This window comes from Vulpes lagopus, chromosome 18, assembly GCF_018345385.1.
Source record: "Vulpes lagopus strain Blue_001 chromosome 18, ASM1834538v1, whole genome shotgun sequence".
In the NCBI taxonomy this organism is placed as follows: Eukaryota; Metazoa; Chordata; class Mammalia; order Carnivora; family Canidae; genus Vulpes; species Vulpes lagopus.
Genome location: NC_054841.1, coordinates 6,038,900 through 6,059,894, shown reverse-complemented (window position 1 = coordinate 6,059,894; position 20,995 = coordinate 6,038,900). Strand labels below are relative to the sequence as shown.

The 20,995-nt window shown below is 47.7% G+C and overlaps 1 protein-coding gene across 2 annotated transcripts in view; it reads left to right on the top strand.

The window, feature by feature from the left end:
- CASS4 (Cas scaffold protein family member 4) overlaps window positions 1–20,726 on the top strand; it is a 34,985-nt gene extending 14,259 nt beyond the window's left edge. Inside the window, exons 2-7 of one of the 2 annotated variants that reach the window (XM_041732966.1) lie at window positions 5,726–6,148; window positions 11,905–12,006; window positions 13,610–13,690; window positions 14,592–15,899; window positions 17,390–17,468; window positions 19,475–19,607. In XM_041732966.1, the coding sequence (XP_041588900.1) occupies window positions 5,726–6,148; window positions 11,905–12,006; window positions 13,610–13,690; window positions 14,592–15,899; window positions 17,390–17,461 (1,986 nt within the window). In that variant the 3' untranslated portion in view covers window positions 17,462–17,468; window positions 19,475–19,607. Of the gene's footprint in view, window positions 1–5,725; window positions 6,149–11,904; window positions 12,007–13,609; window positions 13,691–14,591; window positions 15,900–17,389; window positions 17,469–19,474 lie in introns of both variants that reach the window. The other variant, XM_041732967.1, reaches the window with a different exon arrangement.
- The last annotated feature ends 269 nt before the right edge of the window (window positions 20,727–20,995 follow it).

Sequence of the window (20,995 nt, the reverse complement as noted above, 5' to 3'; positions counted from 1 at the left end):
TGCAGTTGTTGTTAGGTTCTCTCGTGGTGGGCTGACAGTTGCTTCCAAATATTGTCTATAATGAGCTGAGGACAGTGCCAGGAACATAGGTGCACGATGAGTGTTTGCTGCTGCTGTTTCTTCTCCTCCACACACCACCAGTCAGCCCAAAAGAATCTGGCTTGCCCTGACTGGGTTCTTTCCTCAGCATGCCCACAGGCTCAGCATCTCAGGCCTGTGTGGATCCAGAGGAGGAGACTAGCCTTAAGTGGGTGTCAGGGACACCTCTGCAAGAGGTGACTTTCATGCAGGGACAGCCTCTGCAGGAAATGACCTTTGAGCTGAGATCCGAAGGAGGTGCCAAGTGATGCAAGGTCTGGTGTAAGAGGGCTCTGGGCAGGAGGAATAGCAAGGGCAACGGTCCTGAGGTGGAAACAGGCTTAGTGCATCTGGGAAGAGTGAGAAAACAATAGGGGAAAATTAGCGGGCAGAGTGGTGGGCCAGGAGAGCAACCAGACAGGGAACGCAGGTTTTGTTCTAAGTGTATTTCTAAGCCATTGGAGGTTTTAAATAACAGATCAATATGATCTGGTTTATGGATATAAATACTTATGTGTATAAATGTCTGGAAAATGAATTGTAAGGGAATGGTGCACTAATGGATATGGGCAGAGCAGTTAGGGTCCAAGTGACCTTTAGACAAGTCATTTGACCTCTCTGACCCTCAGTCTCTTCCTCTCTAAAATGAAGATAAGAAAACCCACCTCTGGGATCCCTGGGTGGCGCAGCGGTTTGGCGCCTGCCTTTGGCCCAGGGCGCGATCCTGGAGACCCGGGATCGAATCCCACATTGGGCTCCCGGTGTATGAGCCTGCTTCTCCCTCTGCCTGTGTCTCTGCCTCTCTCTCTCTCTCTCTCTCTCTGTGTGTGTGTGTGTGTGTGTGACTATCATAAATAAATAAAAATCAAAAAAAAAAAAAAGAAAACCCACCTCTGAGGCTTCTGAGAGTTAAATGATAATAATGACTGCAGTGCCCCCAACACCAAATAGGGCCCCCTTCAGTATGGTCCTCTGTTTTTTAGATTAAGAGCCCCCAAGACACCTCACTTGTGCTAAATTCTTTTGGAACAGAAACTTTGATGGGCTTTGTTATTAAAACTCTGAGACGCTGACTGATTGCATGAGGTGTCCAGAGACATCCCTGCCAGTTATAACGAAGGGAATTAGTGATAGCAACAGACACAGGATTTTCCTTTGCTGGGAGTTTATGGCCTGTAAGGTAGGCGTGGTTGTACCCCAGGCTGCAGGCCGGAAGCCTGGAGTAAACCTTGCCTCCCAAATAAGACTGGGGTTGTCCATCTTGGACAGCTGTGGGTGCCCAGGGGCGTGGGTGACCAGACAAACGCACTATTCTCTGGGAAATAGTCCCTGCCTCTCGCAATAGGCAAATCCACCGACGAAGCTGTTGCCAATCTGGACGCTTCCGAGCAGCTGCCACGCTGCAGCAACTGCTCTGTCTGGACATACACATGATCTTGTTTCTAGACAAATGCAAGCACAACTCAGATGATCGGCTTTGTCTTTTATGGATGTGTCAAGTGTCTTTCATAAAATGAAAGATGAAATGGTGATTGGCTGGAGACTGTTTTTGTTTTCTTGCCCGTGTGGACAGTTGAAGTGTAATGTTCAAGACGGTAAAATCATGACTCTCAGGAGAATTTAAAATGACTTCACGTCAAAGATTTTATTAAACTCATCAATGAATGGGAGAAACAGTAAGATGTTCAAACTAAGTCAAAGAGCATTTGAGAACCTAGGTAGTTGTAGGCAATTTTTTTTAAAGATCTTATTTATTTATTTATTGAGAGAGCATGAGAGAAAGAGAGAGAGAGAGACAGAGAGAGAGCATGAGCAGGAGGAGGGGCAGAGGGAGAGGGAGAAGCAGACTCTGCTGAGCGGGGAGCCCGACATGGATTCTAGGACCCTGGGATCATGGCCTGAGCCGAAGGCAGACGTTTAACCAACTGAGTGTCCCCGTTGTAGATAATTTAATAAAAGATTATTAAGAGACGATTGCAAGGCTAGTTATACATCTGGTTAAAGTCTGACAAAGTAGTAAACTATAAACTTTCAGGTTTGTTTCTTACTATACAGAGATTGTTATTATTTAACTAGAAAAAATCTACAAAGCATGGAACTTCACTGAATCCTGGCCTTTAATCCGTACTCTTTGTAAGATTCTAAAACTCTGTTCCCTCTAAATGCTTCATCTTTGCTGGATTCTCCAAGCTGGAAAGGCGCTCACACCACATTGACGGGACAGTCACTGAGTGGGCAGATTAGCCAGGTCCTGAGCCCACCTTCTGGAACGTCTTGATGGTCATTCTCACCATCAAGAGATGGTGATGGCCACCTAAGGAGATGGGCAGAGAGTCACGGAGAGCCTCCATCTACTCTACTCTAGAAGGAAACAGGGGCTCTCACCTTGGTGCTGTGTGTCTCTTTATCTCCCAAAGACTTGAACGCAGGGGCATTACATTGCACGTCCATATCCACCCATTAACTCAAAAAGTGGCCAACGAGCAGCAAATATACCGGAAGCTGGGGATGCTGTTAGAGCAAGGAAGGTGTGCTCTCCAGAGCCAGTGCTCTAGCCTGGACATAGACACCACATAGACAATCATCACCTACTTAGTGAATTATATGTGATTATCTTCAGCACCAATATGGAAAAGCATTGAGCAAAAAAATTGGAGAGGCCTAGTGTAGTCTAGGCGAGTCTGAGCATCAGGGAATCTTTTGCAGGGAGGAGACATCTATATGGAGCCTGGAAAGATGAGTGGGTCTGACCAGGCACCCAGCTGCTGACCCTTTTGGGTAGAGGGAACAGCCTGTGTGAAGGACTCAAACCCCCACAAAGGGTGGTGCTCTTGTGGGGCTGATGAGGAAGTTGATACCACAAGCCTGGAAATGTAGGCAGGGGTGGGGTCTCTTAGGGCCTGAAGGTTTGGGCAGAGTAAAGGCTCCGAGGGAGCCATGGAAAGCTCAGAGTGGACCATCACATGATCAAAATTGGTGGCCCCACACTCAAGCACAGGGGACAGTGCCATACCTCACACACATTCAGCCAAGGTCAGCTTTCCTTATGAAGGAATATGTGGCTGGCCAAGGGGACATTTCATGGGGTCCCTCACACCCAGAAGGCAGTCAGTGTCTTATTAGCCCTAACTTGGCTTTCTGCTTTTCAGTGCAACCCCCCAAACACACATACTCTGCCTCCAACTAGTGAGATCTGCACCATCCCTCTCAGGGAGGGTTTCTGGTTCTCCAGGGATGGGAGAGGAGATGCCCACAGGCAGGCGTGTCCTTCACAACACACATGCCTCTAACACTTCAGGAACATGTTCCTTCTTTTTAAAAATGTGTTAATTTCCAAAAATGTGTTTTAAAAAAACATTTCAAGTTTCCACGACAAAGATTTTTAAACAAATGCCCCATCCAACCAAGATCATGACAAGGGTCATGGGGTGTGAGGAAATGAGCAGTCTTGTTCCACTGTTGGGACGGAAGTGTACACAGGTCAACCGTGCCTGAGGGCAATGAGGGAGGGGAGCTCTAAGGATTTTACCCACCTGGAAATTTGTTTTCTGGAAATTCTCTGTGAAAATAAATGAGAGTTGCAAATATTTGACTATAAAGATGATCATCTTTGCACTGTTTGGAATAACTGAAAACTGGAATTAGCTAGCATGACGCAGAAGCAGGAAAGACAAGCATGGTTCACCCTTAAAACAGAAAACAGCGCCACTGTTTAAAAGGATACTGAGTCATGTGTCTTTGGGGGCACAGAAATATATTCATAACCTATCATTAAGTAGGGGGAAACAGCAGATTGTAAAACTGTATGTTGCATATGATCCCATGAGGTTTTTAAAATACAACTGACTCTGGGTATATAAATGGACAAATAAAAAAATAAATTAAATAAAATAAAATGACAAATATGCACAAGATACAAGAGGTCATGAACAAAAGGAGTGACAGTGGCTTTCTGTGGTAGGCATTTCTGTTTTCTTCTACCTGCTTCTCATTATTTTATGGTCTCTCTGTTGTGAACTTTCATTGCTTTTGTAGTAAGAAGAAGGTTCCATGGACAAAACTTGTTCCTGGTCTCTGAGGATCTCAACTGCAGTAGATTTTATGTGGGATTTTCAGTGTCTGCATGGAGAATCTGATTCCACTTATGCTTCTCAGATACACGCGTAACAATGCTTCTCTAAATACCTATAGACCTGACTGTGGTTTAAGGTGATACTTTTCAATAGTTGGACATCCAATTCCATTTTTGTAGCAGAAGAACTTTATGCAGAAAATAAATAAAAAGCAACACTTCTTAACAAACGTAATGGGGTGGTTGAACATTTTTGCTTCATTTTATTTATAAACTGTATGTACTAGGAGCTAGTGAGTATAAAAAGTATAATTAACTAAACTTAAAGAAAGAAAAAAGCAACCAGAAGGATAAATACCAAAATGGTATGAAAAGGTACCTCTGAGTGGTGGGTTTATGGGTAATTTTCACTTACCTCTTTTTGCTTCCATATATTTCCTAATTTTTCTGTGATAAGTGTGCACTGATATAGTACAAGTGATTATGTTAAAACCCAGAGAAACAAACTGCCTTTGTTTAATTACAGCAGAAAATCCATATAAGAAGGAGGCTTACCCATGGCTGCCCCTGCGACAGGGTGATTTACCTTTGAGGATCATGTGGCTTATGGAAAGATGATGAGTCTGAGAATTATGGAGACTGACTGGATTTTTTAAAATAATTTTATTTCTTTATTTGAGAGAGAGAGAGAGAGAGAATGAGCATAGGCAGGGGGAAGGATAGAGGGAGAAGGACAAGCTGACTCCCTGCTGAGTGTGGAGACCGACTTGGGGCTTGATCCCAGGACCCCAAGAACACAAGCTGAGCTAAAGGCAGATGCTTAATCAGCTGAGCCACCCAGGTGCTCCTGACTGGGTTTTGATCCTGGCTGTGTGACCATAGACTAGTCACTAACCCCCATATCTCTGCTTCATCACTCACCAGTTCATGAACATTTACTGAACATCTCCTATGCACCTGAGTCTGTGCTGGGGCCAGAGCAGCACATAAGTGAGATGTGGTCCCAGGCAGTCATGGAGCTTCCAATCCAATTCAGGAGAAAAATAACAAGCAGAGAAAGAGCACTATGATCATTATGACAGTAACAGCCAACCTTTACGGAGCACCTACTAAATGCCAGGCATTGTTCAGTGAGCTTTATGTACATAACCCTTTTTCATTCTCACCCCCTGAGGGAGGTATTATCATTAGTCCCATTTTACAGACCAGGAAATGGAGGCCCAGAGAGAGTGGCTCATTTGCTCAAAGGCACACAGCTAGGAAGTCATCAAGCCAGGATTTCAATTCAACTACATGCTATGCTACACTCACCCGTGCAGGTCATGGTCATCACAAATTGAAACAGTGCCGTGGGAGTACATTCAGGAGACTTGCCAAATTAGACTGCCCTGAAGAGATGACATTTCACCAGAGACCCCAAGGATGGGTAGGAAACAATCAGGCAAAGAGTAGGGACAAGAGCCTGTGGGTCAAGGAAACATATGACTGTCCTCTAGTGTTTCTAAGCCAGTGGCGTAGGTGGAGCGGTTGTCAGCAACAGTAATAACAATGAACGCTTTCTCCTCCCGCCCCCAGACACTCTTGGCCAGAGCACTTTACGACAACCACCCAGATTGTTCCTATGAGCTGGCTTTCTGCAGAGGAGACATCTTGACCATCCTGGAACAAGACGTGCCAGAAAGCGAGGGCTGGTGGAAGTGTTTGCTCCATGGGAGGCAAGGTCTGGCTCCTGCCAACCGCCTCCAAATCCTCCCTGAGGCCCCTGCAGACAGGCCCTGTCCCCCTTTCCTGAGAGGCCTGGAAGAAGGTCTCGCCAGCTCCAAGGAGACCTACCAGGTGCCCACCCTGCTCAGGCCCCTGACTCCAGGCCCCGTGTACGAGCACATGAAGAGTTGGGTGGAGGGGCCTCCACCTGCCACCGCCGAAATCTACGAATTCCCCGACCCCCCTGCCAGTGCCAGAATCGTCTGTGAAAAGACTCTAACCTTTCCAAAACAGGTATGCACGTTTCCAAATAAAACAGATGGGTCAAGGAGTATGTGAGACACCCCGGGGCTTACCTCTGCCTTGAATTCTTGGTGTCTATCAGGAGGATCAAATGTGCCAAGTGGGAACCTGGACCCCTCTGACTCGGTGATGATTTCCTTGGCAGGAAATTGGATGCTTAGTGGGGCTGGTCATGAAAGTATTAAGAACTTTCGCGGTGGCCTCTTGGTGCACTAGGACTTCTAGTGATGGGTTCAAAGGCAAGGAATCACCCAACAGATTTAATATCTATATCCCCTTCAACCCAAGAGACTTTACTTCCAGTATTGCTACAGAAACACACAAGAAGGCAAACATATCTGGGTGAGGAGGCCATGGCCATAATAGCATTTTTTTTTTGTCAGGGTAAAATAGTAGATGACTAAATGGTTGTTAATGGGGGGGGATTGGTTACCTAAATTTTTATTATCCCTACAACATACTAGGCACTTGTCAAAAAAAAAAAAAAAAAGATGAAGTAATTCTAGGGGACATGTATCATGGGAAAAAAAACAATCATTTAAACAAAAACCAAACAAAAACTAAAAAACAAAAAAAAAAAAAAGAAAAGAAAAGAAAAATCTGTGTTTGTATATGTGTGCATGCTCATCCAGAAGAGATCACACACCAATAGTGGCTCCCCTTAAGAAGTGGAGTTGATCATTTTTATGTTCCTGGGACTGTGCCTGGCTGGGGTGGGTACTCAGTAAATACATGATGAGCAGAGAGATAAGGAAGCTGATTTGTGTGTTAGATGCAGTATGTATTGCATCTGCAATTTTTAAAATAGCCATTTAAAAAGCAGAGGGAAAGACGCACCAGGTAAATGCAGAATGAACACTTTTTTTTTTTTTTTAAGAAGGAAAGAAATTTAAAGAACAAAGGAGAAAAATCAAGTGTTGTTTTCCCCAGGCCCAGGCCTTCACGAGGTGTTAAGCATGCAGAACAGATCTGCGTGGTCTCCGGTCACTGTGGGCATTTCCTGCACCCTCTGCCTCCAGCTCAAAGGACACATCCCACCTGGCTCGAGCTCCAGGCAGGGGGGTCCTGGCCAGGTCTATGTCCAGGAAGGCTGCTCCCCCTGATGTACGTGCTGGGGGCCCTGGGAAGGTCCTGCTAACCATGCATGCCTTCTCCACACCACTTCCGACCAGAGAAAGGTGTTGATTTCTTAGAATATTTTGAACACTTCAGATTTTCTAACCACCCCCCACCCCCCCCGGGCTGCCAGGCGGAGAACCAGACATTTGTTACGCAGAACAGCTGCCATTCAGAGGCGCTGGCTACAAACACCAGAATGAAGCTGGTCAAGCCTTCTACAGCCGCCCCCAACGTGGACCCTAAGGCACTTTTCTGGAACAGCTGGCCAGTCGAGGCCTGGCATGCTCAGCTGCTGTCTGAGCAGCTGACTCCAGGCAGGGCCTTGAGGCGGTTTCTCCAAGAACAAGTGGCCTTTTCTGAAGTGACTTTGGTTTCCTCCTCTCCCTAAAAGGCAAACAGGTGCCATGTCTGCGGTCCCCCAGGTATCCCTGGCACCCCAGCCAGCGCAGGCTCCTACAACTTTAACGTTTTTGTTTTTAAAGGTTTTACTTATTTATTCATGAGAGACAGAGAGAGAGGCAGAGATGCAGGCAGAGGGAGAAGCAGGCTCCACGCAGGGAGCCCGATGCGGGACTCGATCCAGGACCCCAGGATCACACCCTGAGCCAAAGGCAGAGGCTCAACCACTGAGCCACCCAGGCGTCCCCAACGTTAACGCTTGCTAAGTAAATGAAGTGACTGTGGACTCCAGCTTCTAGACTGGCATCATGATAAAGACGAGTTTACTTTCTAAACCTAACTCAGAAAAGGGTCAGAGCATGGGCTGTGCGATTCGCCTCGACACGAAGCGTGTCTGTGATTGGAGCCCTCCTACATGTGAGGCTGCGGCCGTGCACACAAACCACAGCCACCCCAGGGGAATTCAGAAACCAGGGGCTCTTGGCCACTCAAGGAAGCTGCTTGACGTGGCCCCAGTAAAACACCTGGGGAAGTTTCCTGCCCGTTTCCTCTGTGGCTGCTCCATCTGCATTTTTGCTTCCTCCTTCCCCACTTTTTTTGTATTGCCTTCTCTCTGCTTTGGGGGCGGGGGGTTGTCTCAGAGCAAGAGGTGCCACCTGTGGCTTGGAAATCAGCAGGGCTGGCTGATGGGGCTGATGGGGCCATGCTGGGAGAGGGGACACGTCCCAACGCTCCTCTGTAACTCTGTGTCTTACTCTGCCATTTCGAAGTCTCGAGGTTGTACCTTCTGGCTATTCTAAATAATTCCACTGTTTCCTCTGCTACGAGAAGGAAGGAGCTAGAAGAGGTGGATCAGTTCAGGGGCACCTGGGTGGTCGAGTGGTTGAGCGTCTGCCTTTGGCTCAGGGCGAGTCCCACATGGGGGTCCCCGTGGGGAGCCTGTCTCTCCCTCTGTGTCTCTGCTCCTCTGTGTGTGTGTGTCTCAGGAATAAATAAGTAAAAAAAAAAAAAAAATCTTTCCAAAGAAAACCGGTTCAGAATCTTCTGATCTGTGGAAGAGGCAGCCCTCGCCACCCCGCTCGTGTAGTCTGGGGGTCGGCCCTGACTCTGCGGTGGTGGAGGGAGTGCATACTAAGTAGAAGCACTTGATGGGACCAGCCAAGTCCAGCCACCAGCTTGGAGCTGTTTTCCAACGGGCAGTTCATGGGCTTGGAACCGGCCCATGTGACCAGATGACCCATTTCACAGACCCCCCTCCTTATCCCCTGCTTTGACTCTCACTCAAGTAAGGTGGCCAAAAATTAAAAACCAAGAAAGGTGAAAAGATACCACTTTTTTCGAGTTGTCTGATCAAGGGAGCCCCGTATCAGAAGCAGACATCTCTGGAAGAGACCTATGTGGGTCTTGAGGACAACTCTTCACTTTCGAAACAGGGAACTAATTCCCAGAGAGGTGGGGTGGCCCATCCAGGGTCACAGGGTGATGGATGCCCAGGACCGAAGCTTCTGTGAGCCTGCCCACAGCTGTCCCTGCACCTAGCCTTTGCATGCCCCTGCCCTTGGCTGTCCTGACTCCGCGGCTGACACTGTCCATTCTTTGCAATGAGCTTTTTACTGAGACGTAACCTCCAGATCCTAAGGGTGTAGCTTAGTCACTAGCATCCAGATCAAGGGACTGAACAAAACTAGCACCCCAGGAGCCCCCTCACACTTTCTCCCGGTCACTTAACTTCCTCTGGGGTGGCCACTATCTTGAGCTTTGTTTTACTTTTTATTTCAACTTCCTTAATAGAATAGGACTGGCCTGACTTTTTTTTTTTTTAATCACCATACAGAGAACATATTTGATGCTGGTTTGAATTCAGGAAGGGGAATCTTTTGTATTTCAAGTAAAAGGGGTTCCAACTTCCCAGTGGGGTTACTTTCAGACCCACTAGTTCTTTTCTTTTCTTTCTTTCTTTTCCTTTTTTTTTTTTATTTGAGAAACAGATAGAGAGGCAGAGTCACAGGCAGAGGGAGAAGCAGGCTCCATGCAGGGAGCCGGACGTGGGACTCGATCCCGGGACTCCAGGATCACACCCTGGGCTGAAGGCGGCGCTAAACCACTGAGCCACTCGGGCCGCCCGGACCCACTAGTTCTTGAACAGGAGTTCCCTCCTATCCTCCTAAACCTTTGAAACTGTGGTGCCCAAACATGTTCCTTAATTGGCCGCCACCTTACACCCATGTTTTCCAAGAAAACACTGGGTATTTTCGAGCCAGCTTCCTCTACCTGAAATTCCCACGGGAAAGTCCCTCTGTCCTCTGCAGGTGGTCTACCCACAAAGCCAGCTACAAAAAGCAAAGGAGCCTGGGGTCCTAGGGGGTAATAGGCAATGGAAGTGCATTTGGAAAAGCTCTGTGGTAGGAGAGAGCTTGGGGTGTTGGAATAAGCCTGGACTGGAGGTGATGGCCCTTGGCCTAGCCCGAGACACACCGCGCACGGTCGCTGCGATTGGACAGGGCAGACCTGTTGGGAGCTTGGATTTAACCCCGAGTGGGGTGGAAAACCACTGTCATAGCCTAAGAGCAGCAGGGACAAAGTCAGGTTTCCTGCCCCACCGCAGAGAGAGCATTCATAGAGCAGAGGAACCATGGGGCGTCTCACAAAACACAGGCTCCCTTGAGCACAGTTAGTTATCGGGTTGGGAAAAGGTGGGGTTTAGGTGACGGGTACACAGAGGCTCTATGCAAAATGGGGCAGCGTGTAAAGGGTTGGCATCAGCCCAGGCTGCAAAGCAGGCTCCTCTCTCCTTGGGACCCTCCAGGTTGGGGTAGACGTGGAATGTCCCATCTGATGTCGCCTGCCTGGAGCTCTGTGTCAGGGGTGGAAAGCGAGCCTGCTTCTCTGACAAGAGTGGGATGTTTCCTTTTCCCTAATAGAACTTCAGGCTGCAATGCTCCTGAGAGCCTAGGACTTTAGAGAACCAGGTTTCTCTGTAAGAAAGCAGTTAGCATTCGGAGGGACCTTATTTTGACACGTGACAGCTGACTGTGTCCTGGGGGGAAGGGGGCTGTCTGTCCTGTTTGCTTTGCAGCTGCTTTACCTGCGCCAGTTATTCCAGCCCGATTAGTGGTGGGACCCACTGGTCTGCTACCACTCTTTCAAGGGGTACCCGTTCTTTCACCCCAAACAAACAAATCAATAAGTAGGTTCTAGCATTTCCTTCATGCCAGGCACAGAGGTGGGTCGCCCTACTGATCAAAGGGAGTCTGCTCTAGTCCTCATCAGCTGCTCCTCTATCTGGACCGCCCACCCATCTGCACCTCTTCAGGTCCTAACCATCCTCGCGATCCAATTCAGAAAGCCCTGGGTGCCCAGTGGGAAATGCATCTCCCTCTGCCAGACTCTCTGGACTTGACCCTTTCCTCTCCTCAAGGGCCTGTCTCGCTTTCCAGCCCACATCCTGGCTGTGTCCACACCTTGTTTCCCCCTTTAGACCTTAACCATGGCAGACAGCATCCATTCACCGATAAAATCATCCCTCCTGGAGACATCCTTGCTTGAAAGGTCTGATGTGGAGCCCCGGCAACTGCATTATTTTAAAGTTCGCCTGGTGGTTGTTTCCCTGGCCAGGTCTGGGTGCTGCCACCCTGGAGCAGACAGTGTGGTACTCCGTGGAGAGCGGATATTCATAAACTCTGGAGGATTAACTGGAATCCAGTCATAGGCACAGCCTCCAAGGCTGAGGGCCACCACGGGTCTGCTCACCTCCTGCTGCCCCATGGGACCCTCATCCCCAGTGGCATGTCCTGCAACAGGCCCCTGCTCCCTCCCCACCCCATAATCCCTTCACTTGACACCCTTCTAGCCTCTCTGCCTGTCTGCCTCACTGCTGCATCCCCAGCATCATCGGATGAACACATTAACCACCCGGATTCAAATCACAGCCCCAGATCCCTAGAGAACTTCAGAATCGCCTGGGAGGCTCGCTGATAGTGCAGATTCCCAGGGTCCCCGGCAGGACTCAGAGACCCCAGTATAACGGACACGGGGCCTGGGAATCTGCGTTCTAACCTGCTTCCCCATCCCGTGTTGGGGGTCTGAGTGAAGGGCCACCATTTAGGGGTGCAGGGGGATTGCCTGCATGCTGTGGGGGCAGCCTTTGTTGTGTGAGGGTAACGTGCAACATGACATGTGGACTCTGCGGTGACATTTCCTTCCCTTGGCTCTTCCTTTTCCCCTCCAAGGCCCTCTTCACGATTCCCAGACCAGCTCGGGCCTCGTTGCCAACCCTGCCTTCCCAGGTGTATGACGTGCCGGCCCAGAGCCGGGGCCCCCCGGCTCTGAAGGTGAGTGTGGCCTTCCCAGCATCACACAGATTGCTCTTCTGCTTCCTGCCTCTCCTTCCACCTGTCACTGAGCCACTGTTCCCAGGTGGCTCCTCCCTGGGCTCTGGGGACAGGCGGGTAGGTCATCTCTAGCCTTGGCTTCCTGTGATGCTCTCACCCCCTCCCACACTTCCGGCCTGACTTTTGCTCCAGGGCAGGCGTGACCCTCGTCTGGCCCATGGATGAGCACACTTGCTCCCTTTGCCATGGCAGATGCCGGAGCACAGGCTGCCCCCGCACTGGACAAGCAGAGTTGAGGCACTGGCTTCGGGCACCAAAGTCTTAAATAAAGACACACATGCTGGACTCATATCACTCACCTCACTCACCTCACCCTCATCCTGGGCCTCTCACCTTGTCTTTATTGAAAATAGTGAGGTTTTGTTCATCGTGATTTTTTTGCATTAATTGTGATTTTTTTTAATGTTGCATCACATTGTTATTTACCTTAACGATTGAGAATTTTGGTGCTCTCTCAACCGCTGTGGCCAAGGCAGCTGCTTCTCTTCCTTCTCCCTGGTCCCCACCCGAGAAGAGGCCATCTCTAGCACAGCCACCCCCTGTGCTTGGCCATCAGTATTCCCACCCTTAGCTTTCCCTGAGCTGGAGTTGGCCCCTGTGCACTACGACCCCATGCTCAGGTTGCATGATTCGTCCCTGAAGGTCCTGCTGGGGCACTCTCCATTCTGCTTGAGGGGGATGAAGGACACCCCACCCTTCCCCAGTGATGAGGAGTTGGTGGGAAACCCACATTTCAGCTCTCTCCAAAGCAACCCCCTCTCCAGAGTCCAGCTCTTTCTTTGCAGAACCCTGTTTCCTACTTTCTTTCCCCTCACTTTGGAACACGGCACCTACTTTTCACATCCTGATATATGCATTTTCTAATTGCTGTACAAAAAAAAAAAAAAAAGCACATCATCTGTCTGCAACCATGTCTTATGCTCCTTACTGGGTGTCTATATGTCATATGGCCCAGTGTCCTGGTGGTTATTCTGTGAATATTTGCAGGATGATGACACAACCTACAAGCACAGGAAAATTTCTGCTGAGAAAAACAAACAAAAAAGACGGAAGCATATTAAGTCACAGTTTCATGTATTCCTTTTTAAATCCATGCTAAGGCTAACCTACAGATGCAAATGAGCCACCCTATAGTTTGTCCCCAGCTTCTGTCAAGAGGGCATCTTCTTTTTTTTTTTTAAGATTTTATTTATTTATTCATGAGAGACAGAAAGAGAAAGAGGCAGAGGGAGAAGCGGGCTCCCCACAGGGAGCCCGATGTGGGACTCTGTCCCAGGACCCCAGGATCACGACCTGAGCCGAAGGCAGATGCTCAACCACCGAGCCACCCAGGCATCCCAAGATGGTATCTTTTTAAAGCACAAAGTCCATTGTTGAAAACATAACCACATAAACTTCCACCATGTGAGCATCATGACCGAGAGCACCCCAAATCTTTGGTGTTCTGTGTTCTCTTTTGGAAAGAACGCTTGCAGTGGGTAGTTTGTGATGTGTATCCATCAGGAAGGAAAACTCCAAGTTATCCTTTTCCGTCTTTCCCCAGGAGCCAGAGAAGCAGCAGTTATATGATATACCCGCCAGCCCCAAAAGGGCAGGACTTGGTTCCATGACCAGCCCACCAGGTGTAAGTATGATGAGGCCCAGAGATTCGATACTAGGAAAATGTGAGCATCCTCCGGGATGTTTTATTAGCATGGCCAAAACTGGGAATGCAAATTCCTCATAGCAGAGCTTATTTCCTTTGAACCCCCTGCTGGCTGTGGTGTTCAGGAACAGGACGAGCAATGTGCTTTGGGCAAGTCCTCTACCTTCTCCGTGCCTCAGTTTCTTATAACAAACTAATTGTGAGGACTGAGATCATTCCTGCAGAGGACCTAGTACAGGTACAGTGCTTGGCAAAGAGCAAAAGCTCAGTAGATCTTAGGTAAATGCTTCTTCTTCCTCGCCTTCCACACCTCAGAGATGGGTTGTGTTAAAATGGGTTTTTATCTGTTTATAGAGGACATGTCTTAATTTGAAAATCTGGAATCCATGTTCATTATCGAATGCATTTAAAAATACATATACCTACGCCCAAGGTCATTGGGGAAGGCCTTTAGAAAGTGATGGCATCTCTGCAGCGTCGTGAGGGGTGCATTGAGGTTTGTTAGAGGGAAAGGAAAAGGTCAGGAGGGCACGTAGAACAGAAGGACTGGCTTGGGCAAAATGAACTATAATGGGCTAAGTGAGCATTTGGAGTTCAGGAGATGGTGAACAGCCAGGGTGACTGAGCCCACAGGGAGGCTGGTGGCAGGTGTGGTGGGGAGGCTTAAAGGCGGATACAACCAGATTATGAAGGGCCTTGAGCAATGATGGCAATGGGGAGCTGCTGAAGACACTTGAGTGGGGGAGTGACCATCAGATTGTAAGAAGCACGCTACCCGGCACTTAGTAGGTCCTCAGCATAATGCACATTTGTCAGACGAGTCGCTCGAACCCTCTTTTTATTGCTACTGACCTGGGCATCTTTGTGGGGCTCTTCGCAGAGGCAGAGCGCTGCCGCGATGTCGGCGATCGCCACGAGGCAAGGCAGCTACAGCACGTTGCCGAGCCCCCAGAAGTCGGAATGGATCTATGACACGCCAGTGTCTCCAGAAAAAGCTGATGGCAGAAATGCATCTCTAGGCAGCTTTGTGGAAGAATCAGAGCCCCACACTCCCCCCAGGTATATGTCCAGCTTCCAGAATCCTCCAAATAGCAGAGCAAGGTCCCTCAATCCACACCTGCATAAAAACGTGCCCATGCAGAAAAAACTCAGCCTTCCAGAAATTCCTTGCTACAAATTTCTGGCACCCAGGGACATGATCCCCTTGGACGAGAGTGCGGGCTACAAGGTCCCTTCGAGCTTTCTGATTCCCCGGGTGGAACAGCAGAACACCGAGCCAAACATTTATGACACCCCGAAGGTGGTGGCCGGGGGCCGACGGGCCGCGACCGAGCCGGGGACAGTGAACGGGCCTTCGGAGAAAGCGGACCGCAACTCCGCGTGGCCCTCGGGACAGGCACCATCGCTGTCCCCGGACCCCGACAGGCTGTCCGTTTCCAGCTGTGACAGCAGAGCCAGCGTTGTGTCCTCGTGCTCGTCCACGTCCACGGACTCCTCATCCAGCTCCTGCTCGGAGGACTCAGGCAAGGAGCTCTCGTTGGACCCGGACCTGGCCAGGGAGACGGTAGCGGCGCTGCAGCAGCAGGTGGCCGGCTCTGTCGCCGGCCTGATGCTCTTTGTCAGCAGGAAGTGGAGGTTCCGAGACTACCTGGAGGCCAACCTCGGCGCCATCCGCACGGCTGCCCACCGCGTGGAGGAGTCTTTGAGAGCATTCCTGGAGTTCGCCCGCGGGGTCCAGGGGAGCGCCTGTAACCTCAGCGACACCACCCTGCAGGCCAGGATCCGGGACCAGCTACAGACCATCTCCAACTCCTACCAGATCCTGCTCGGGACGAAGGAAAGCCTGGACAGCTGCAACTGGTCTCTGGAAGTCCTTGTGACCGACAAGGTCCAAAACAACCCGGATGACCTCGAGCGCTTCGTCATGGTGGCACGGATGGTTCCAGAAGACATCAAGAGGTTTGCCTCCATCGTCATTGCCAATGGGAAGCTCCTTTTCAAGCAGAACTGTGAGAAGGAAGACACCTTGCCGATGACCCCCCATGCACCATTGAAGCTTGCAAAATGCCTCCAGCTTCCCCAAAGGGAGATTGAATCATATCAGAGCAGCGTTCCTGTTCACAAACGAAAGGAAAGTGTACACTCCCCCGAGCTACTGAAGAAAAACGGGACAATTATCCGCGAACCGGTGAGTTCAGCGTGGTGTTATAAGGATGCTTTCAAATTTTATCTGGAGTGGTCACCCATCAGTTAGATGCTAAGAATATTTCACTGATTAATTATTAGATAGTTCAATAATTGGATTATTGTCTTCCAATAATTTTTGAGAGATGTTGGTTCCATTTTTAAAAAAATAAAATTCATGAAAGTAATGTTCCAGATGAAATCTTATTAAGAAGTAAGATAAACACTTTAATATATTTTTTAAAGATTTTATTTATTTATTCATGAGAGACACACAGAGAGAAGCAGAGACATAGGCAGAGGGAGAAGCAAGCGCCATGCAGGAAGCCAGATGTGGGACTTGATCCCGGGACTCCGGGATCACACCCTGAGCCGAAGGCAGATGCTCAACCCACTGAGCCACCCAGGCATCCCTAAACACTTTAATATTAAGGCACATCGGATGCCTTCAGGAAACTTGGTGTCTTGGGGTTTGTCTTTAATACTGGGGTTAGGGAGGACTTTGAAAACCTTTTGAAATCTGTTCTTTGAGCACCTTTTTTAATCTCACCAATGAGTTTCCTTGCATTTTTGAAAGTTTCAGATTTAGTCATTTTCTTTGTGTTTCTTAGAAACAGAAAAGGAAGTGTAAACACTCTTCCAAGTTGTGCATGATCTTAGCAGCCTCCAGACTGCAGTTGCTGTTAGAAATTCTTTGCTGCATGAGTTCAGACGCTATAGAAAGAGAACCTCTGGTTCAAGGATTTCAAGGATCAAGGGTCAAGAGGCACAGCACATATACTGAGAGGGCTGTCTCAACATGACTTGGCCCTTTACCCCCAATCTTGCATGGTATTCTGACAAAATGCCTGGTGGTTGGTGTAACAGCCTCTACACATTCTTAGAGAAGCTAGAAACTTGGATAATTAAAAATTAAATTAATTATAATTTAAAAATATAGATATAAAGAGATATAATACACATTAATATAAATATATGTATACTTTTTTAAAAACCCATGTGTCCTTATATCAAGCCATATTGGTAGGAAAAATTCAGCCCTTGGTCTTGCAAAGTCTCCTTTGCTAAGAAAAGGCATCAGACCTCTGAAACTAATAACATACTATATGTCAACTGATTGATTTTAAATTAAAAAAGGGGGGGGGGCATCCAGAGGCAGAACCATTGGCAAAACTATAAAGAGAATTGTTGAGGCAGCCTAGGTGGCTCAGCGGTTTAGCACCACCTTCGGCCTAGGGTGAGATCCTGGAGACCTGGGATCAAGTCCCATGTCAGGTTCCCTGCATGGAGCCTGCTTTTTCCCTCTGCCTATATCTATGCCTGTGTGTGTGTGTGTGTGTGTGTGTGTGTGTGTGTGTGTGTGTGTCTCATGAATAAATAAATAAAATCTTTAAAAAAGAGAGAGAATTGTTCAGGTTTTAAAGTGGACATAAATACCTCTATACCGCGTAAAAACCATTCAAGTTGGTAATCAGGAGGGATTTTATTTTTCAGAAGTTGCCTAACCTAGAAAAGACAGAAAAATCCATCTCAGAAGGAAGGTTGGATGAAAACAAAAACCTTTGAAGCACAGGTAAGTGATAGTGCTGACTGCCTGGTACTTGTGACTCACACGCTTTGTCCCTAGAGATGTCTTCTGCTCTGAACAAGTCAGCATGAGAGACACGACCCACTTGGGAGTAGATGTTTTTATGGTAGTTTTTCCCATTTGCAGTAGAAGGACCCCTGGAGATGAGCAGGCCCGATGAACCCCAGTAGGGTGGAGCATGATTCTCTAACCATTAGTGACATAGTTCTCGGTGGCCTGCAGGTTTATCATGGGTGGGACTGACATGGCTTTCAATAGCATGGACTCACATTTCCTTTTTATATTCTCTTTTAATGCTTCTGATCACAATAGAAAAACCATTTTGGTTTGGGGCTTGTTTATCATCAAAGCTTTGACACTTGATGTACCTTCCTTTTTTTTTTTTTAGTTAAAGATGTTATCATTGTGCTTATTTTTATTGGTTACCTTCTACTGGTGGCAAATGACAATGACTTTCCAGTTACCAATTTGAAAAGTTTCCATTAAACTAATATATATAAAACCAGTGGATTATGTTAAAGATGCAAATGAAGCAAGTCAAGGTCAAGAGGGAGGCCAATAGGGCCTAACTTGTGAAGGTCATCTGAGTACCTGAAGCCTGAGGACCAGTGAACCAGATTAGCTCCCTGGCTAGGGGTGCATGGGGGTGGAAAAGGCAAGAACAGAGATGTCTGATAACATGGGCAAGACCATTTGTCTTCTCAGGGGGTAAAATGGACCGAGAACTCTGGACTGGAAGTCCTAGATCAGGGTGCCAGCATGGTCAGATCCTGGTGATCTGTCTTCTCGTTGTGTCTTCTCAAGGCAGAAAGCAGAGAAGGGAAGCGAGCTCTGGCAAGGTCACTCATTCCATCACGGGGCCACATCCAAATGACCTCATCCAATCCCAGTGACCTCCCAAGGGCTCATCTCCTACTACCTTCATGTTAGGGGATGGAGTTTCAACATATGAAGTGGAGGAAGCATGAAAAATCAGACCTTAAAGCCATCTGAGTGCTTTGAGGCTGTGAGTTTTGAGATGGCAGGTGGATGAGAGAGCACGCAGATTAATGAAAAGATTAAGACATTCAGACCTAACTGACTCAGTTCAGAACTCCAGCTCTTCTTTTCACTGAAGGAATGACCATGGGCAGCCCCCTCACTTCAGAGAGTGCCCATTGCCCCACCTGTAACCTAACAAAGGAGCTTTGGATCATTACCTGGAGTGGTTGCCACTAAGTTAGATGCTGAGAATCTTTCAACAATGCCTAGGCTTTGGGAAGACACTGGCTCCATATTTTAGAAAATAAAACTCAAGAGAGTAAGATTCTAGATGAAAACTTTTTTTAAAGATTTTATTTATTTATTTAGAAGAGAGAGAGAGAGAGAGTGAGAGGCAGAGACACAGGCAGAGGGAGAAGCAGCCTCGCTGCAGGGAGCCGATGAGGGACTCGATCCCAGGACCCCGGGATCACGCCCTGAGCCAAAGGCAGATGCTCAAACACTGAGCCACCCAGGTGTCTCTCATTTTATTTTATTTTTTAAGTTATAGATTGAGTCATTGTCAGTGTGCTTCTTAGAATGGGCTGCTAATGGTTTGTTGAGGGTATTGAATAGGATTTTATATATTTAACATGTGAGGCTATATATACAACGCAGTAGATAAGACTGTATATATAAATACTATAATTTGGCAGCCCTGGTGGCCTAGCTCCCTGCAGGGAGCCTGCTTCTCCCTCTGCCTGTGTCTCTGCTTCTGTCTCTCTCTCTGTGTCTCTCATGAATAAAAAAATAAAATATTTTTTAAAAAAATAAGTAAATACTATAATTTACATGTAAGTGCTTTGAAAACATTGATTTGTTAGGCAAATGGTGCACTGTGGGGCTTCCCAAGCAAAACCATATTTTTTCTTATAAAAAGCCTAGGAAGTTGAGCAAACCAGAAAAAGGGAGACAACCACAGCCTGGTGACCAGACGTGTCTCTTATCAATTGTTTTCCTCCCTTCTCCAGAATCCGAGCTCCCTCTCCTTGAGTCAGCAGAATCCTGAGAAGAGATTCCACCTCTCTGAACACTGCCGCCTCTACTTTGGGGCGCTCTTCAAAGCCATCGGCGTGTTTAACAGCACCCTCAGCAACAGCCAGCCCCCCGAGATCTTCATCACGCAGAGCAAGCTGGTCATCATGGTGGGCCAGAAGCTGGTGGACACGCTGTGCAAGGAGACCCAGGAGAGGGACGTGCGCAACGAGATTCTCTGCGGCAGCAGTCACCTCTGCAGCCTGCTCAAGAACCTCGCCCTGGCCACCAAGCATGCCGTGCTCAAGTACCCCAGCCCTGCAGCCCTGGGGCATCTCCAGGCAGAGGCCCAGAAGCTGGAGCAACACACTCGCCAATTCAGAGGGACGTTGGAATGAGCCTCCTTCTCTCTCTTTTTCCCTGCTGACCTCCCAGCCCCAACCTGTGCCACCCTGTCCTATGGGAAAAGCCAGCCGGGGAGGGTACAGTGATGAAGCTGGTATTACCAAGTGGCTAAACAACCCCAGGACATTGACTTATCCCATGGACAGCCAGGTAGTAAATAAGGACCTTGCTAAGGTTTTAGCATGGCATGTGGGGTCAGTGTATGAAGTGACATTGTAGAAACCAGTGTTACATTGGTTGAATGTATACCTGTTTTAAATTCATTCATTCTATGCTTATTTATTGGGCACCTACTATGTGTCAGGTTCTAGGTGGTGGGCATATAGTAGGGAATTAGACAGAGGCCTTGCCTTCAGGAAGCTTACAATCTAGTGGGGAGACAGAAGATAAGTGATGAAGAATTACACGCACGATATGTCAGGTGCTAGGAAGACAGTAAAGGAGGAAAGACTTATTTTCAAATGATGAATTTCTGTTGCATCCGTTAGCAAATGTAAGTTTTTTATTTTGGACTTAATTAATTCTGTAAGATTTGGTACAAATTATGTATCTGCATCTTACAGTATATATATATGTAGAATATATATATCCTATTCTATCTATATATTATATAGATTCTATATATATAGAATAGGACATATATATATATTCTATTTTATCTTAACCAAGTTAAAGATGCACGCTATATTTAAAACATAACATGTTCTGTTGGGTTCCTCATTAATTTATTTTGTATATAATAGTCTATGTTGATAAATTCAGTATGTTTACTCGTCAAAGGCTTGTAGTTCAACAGTCTCAGATCTGTGACCTTTTATAACATTATGTAAATATAATCATGAATCGAAACATCCTTTGTAGCAATCCTTTCTTTGGAAGAGTTGGCGATCCATGCCACCCAGGTTCTGGCACCAAAGCAAAGCCACCAGTGTTTACTTTTCTTACTCAAATGCCTCTCCCCAAGGTGCACAAGGAGATGTAGTAGAGGCCAAGCGCTCATGCACAAGGCTAGTACAGCAAAAGCAAAGCCATCCCCCGTGGTGGTGCAACCAAGAGGTGTAATGTGGACAGGATACTCACTGCTGGGCATGGATCTGAAAGTGGTGCAGAGC